General features: G+C 38.5%; 1 protein-coding gene across 1 annotated transcript; it reads right to left on the reverse strand.

The window, feature by feature from the left end:
• Positions 1–383: 383 nt before the first annotated feature.
• On the reverse strand, positions 384–857 carry LOC138883239 (uncharacterized). The gene has a single exon (XM_070163912.1). It carries the CDS (start codon positions 855–857, stop codon positions 384–386), a length of 474 nt encoding a protein of 157 aa, XP_070020013.1.
• Positions 858–3,417: the final 2,560 nt, after the last annotated feature.

Below are 3,417 nucleotides of genomic sequence, written 5' to 3' on the forward strand. Positions count from 1 at the left end.
TTGCCTATAGATACTACAAAAAGCACAAAGTCTGTGCGCTAAAGTATCCTCCAGCATGTTCTTCCTTTATGGTATGCTTGTGCCTATCTTCAAATCCCTCCCATTAGAATGAGTACTATGTACTAGTACCACCAATTGGGAGTTCATTAAAGAGTAGGGAATGTGTACAGTAGCTTTTCCTGTAAAATAGAAAACAATGTTAGCGAAAACTTTGATCAACATATCCTCCTCCTTTAGGATTTGAATATGCTGAACTAGCAATAACTCCTGTCTTATGCCTATTCTAATCTCCTCAAGCTTTAATTTTTGGCAACCTTTACCCTCAAATATGGACATTGTAGCTTATCCTTATTCAGTATTCTCCTCCCTTGTGTGTCTAGATGCTAGAAATCTTGACAGACTATATTCCCATGATCAAGAGCATAATTGGCACGGTGATCAGTCAACTTATTTCCTTCTCTATAAATATGTGATACTACATAATTATCTTCATTCAACAGCTGCATAATCTCCTCAATCTGTTCTACTATACACCAAGGTGGCTTCCACGATCCCTCCATAATCTTCTTCATAAGCATCGAGTCAGTTTGAACATACACTTGAGGGTAGAGCTGCATTCTGCAGAATTTTAGTGCTTCTACAATAGCCACAGCTTCTGCTTCAGTATTTGTTGCCTCATTTATCTCCTTCCCTTCAGCAAACACAATGTCTTCATATTCATCCCTTACACAAAATCCAATTGTACTCCTGCCAGGATTTCCCCTCGAGGCATCATCTGTGTTCACCTTAATCCAGCCTTCTTCTGGTATTTCCCAAACTACTTTTGTGACCTTTAATCTAGGTGTATAATTCTCCATCATTACTAAGAGCTCATGCCATTTATGTGGGACATTATGTATTCCTCTAGCTTCCTTACTTTCACAAGTGCTTGTAGGGTCGATGACACTTGATATATCACACGACTAGTTGAGATAGAGTTCCTATATTTTATGTTATTCCTTCTCTTCCATAATTCCCAAACTACACATGAAGGCAATGCTTGCATAATAGGCTTGAGTCTATCACATGCCTTGGCAGTCCAACATTTGGTGATATCATGATGCATTGTCAATCCCTGTACATTTATACCTGCCCTCGGAAGGAAGTATCTGCATACCATTCTAGCTATCTCTGAGTTGAAGAACAAATACTGAAGAGTTTCTTCCTTTGGTTGAGTGCATCACCAGCATTTGGAGGTCATGAAATAGCCTAGTCTCCTCATGAAGTCATCTAGGGGAAGTTTGCCTTCCAAACTTTCCACATAAAGAAGGAAATTGTGAATGGCAATACCTTCACCCAAATCATCTTGTAAGCCACTCTTGGTTCATTTTTCCTCCGCAAATAATCCCAAGTTGTCCTCACACTAAAAAATCCTCGAGGTTCAAGCATCCAGTATGGCACATCAAGTACATTTTGCATCGCAGGTGGCTTGATCTTTTCAATAATGTGTAATGCATATTCTTCAGGTAAAATCTCCAGTAGCTTGTCAATATTCCATGATCATTCCTCAACCACATCATAAACATTGTGTATTGATTCATCTACCACAAAGCCTTGTGGAACCATAAAATATAATGCTCCAAGGCCTATCCAATTATTAAACCAGAATAAAGAGGACCCCATCTTTGGATGCCAAGCTATTTGGTGCTATATTAAATCCCTGCATTCTAGCATTTTTCTCCATATGTGAGATCCTCTTCTCCATGGGACAACAACTGAATTTAGTTTTTTGCAGTATTTTTGGCTCATAAATGAGCTCCACAGAGAAGGCTTCGTATGATAGTTCCACCATAATTTTGAGAACAAAGCCTTCGAAACATCATGCAATGATCTGAAACCAATCCCCCCTTCCTCAACAGGCATACATAAAGTGTTCCATGATGCCCAATGTCTATTACTACCCCCTACTGAGCTGCTCCAAAATAACTGTGCAAATATTTTGTGAAGTTTATTTATAACAGAGTTCGGATGGTTGACTGCTGATAGTAAATGCATAGGCATGCTATGTAGAACATGAGAAACCAAAACTGCTCTGCCTCCAATAGACAGCATCTTCCCTTTCCATCCCTGCAGTTTGTCCATAACCTTCGTGATCAACCCTTGATAGTAATCCATTTTTCTTCTAGAATAGAAGATAAGGCATCCTAGGTACATAATTGGGAAGTCTTGCCTTTTGATTCCTGTAATTCTCTGTACTTTATTAGCCACTTCAATATCTGACAGATGATGCAAGTATACTGCAGAGTTGTCCTTGCTCACTAATTGTCCAGAAGCAGTCTCATATTTATTCAACACTTCCATTATTAGTCTCAATGAAATTGCATTTGAAGATAAAAATATGATCGTATCATCCGCACAAGCTAAATGATTGATTTTTGGAATCCACTTGGGTAAACCAAATCCACAGAAATATAAATTTAAATGTAAAGCATTTAGACCCCTCGACAATGCTTCTGCAGCTATGATGAACAATGTAGAAGATAGTAGATCTCCTTTTTTGACTCCCCTCGATGACTTGAAGAAACCCCGTGTTTGGCCATTAATAAGAACTGAATACCAGTTATTTGATACTATCCCAAACACCATGCTAATGAATCTCTCTAAGAATCCCATTTTTCTAAGAACTTTGGTCAGAAATAACCAAGTCAACCTGTCATACGCCTTAGTCATGTCGAGCTTCATCACAACATTTGGTCCAGCCTTGGTTCTTAATCTTATATCCTTAATGATCTCTTGTGTTAGCAAAATATTTTCCATAATGCTCCCCCCTTTCACAAAGCCAGCTTGCTCTTCATATATAATATTAGGCAGTAACCCCACTAGTCTCTCATGAATCACCCTCGAGATTACTTTGTTGGAGAAATTACTAAGGCTTATTGGCCTTAAATCTGAAAATGTTGTCACCTCCTTTTTCTTTGGCAGCAATACTAGATTTGTGTGAGTCACTCATTTTGGTAGTTCATGACCATTAAAGAATGTTCTGACCATATCAGCTAAATCATCTCTTTTTATGTCCCAACACAACTAGTAGAATTTGCATGTGTAGCCATCTGGTCCTCCTGTACTATCTGCATTTAAACCATGCACTGCCATTTTGACCTCTTTTTTTGTTGATTGCCTTATTAGTTCTGAGTTCTCCTCTATATCTATCAGTTCTGAATTGGGACACTTAGTCCCAAGGTTGAAGGCTTAAGTTGAAGGAATTGACCGGAGTTTGAATTTTGTATAGGCGACTCCGGAATAGAGTTTTGATGGTTATAATAGCTTCGTATGTTGATTTTGGACTTAGGCATATGTCCGGATATTGATTTGGAGGTCCGTCGGTCGTTTTGGCTTAAATTGGCAAAGTTGAAAAGTTGAAGATTTTGAAGGTTTAGG

This window comes from Nicotiana sylvestris, chromosome 12 (assembly GCF_000393655.2).
Source record: "Nicotiana sylvestris chromosome 12, ASM39365v2, whole genome shotgun sequence".
NCBI classification, from domain to species: Eukaryota; Viridiplantae; Streptophyta; class Magnoliopsida; order Solanales; family Solanaceae; genus Nicotiana; species Nicotiana sylvestris.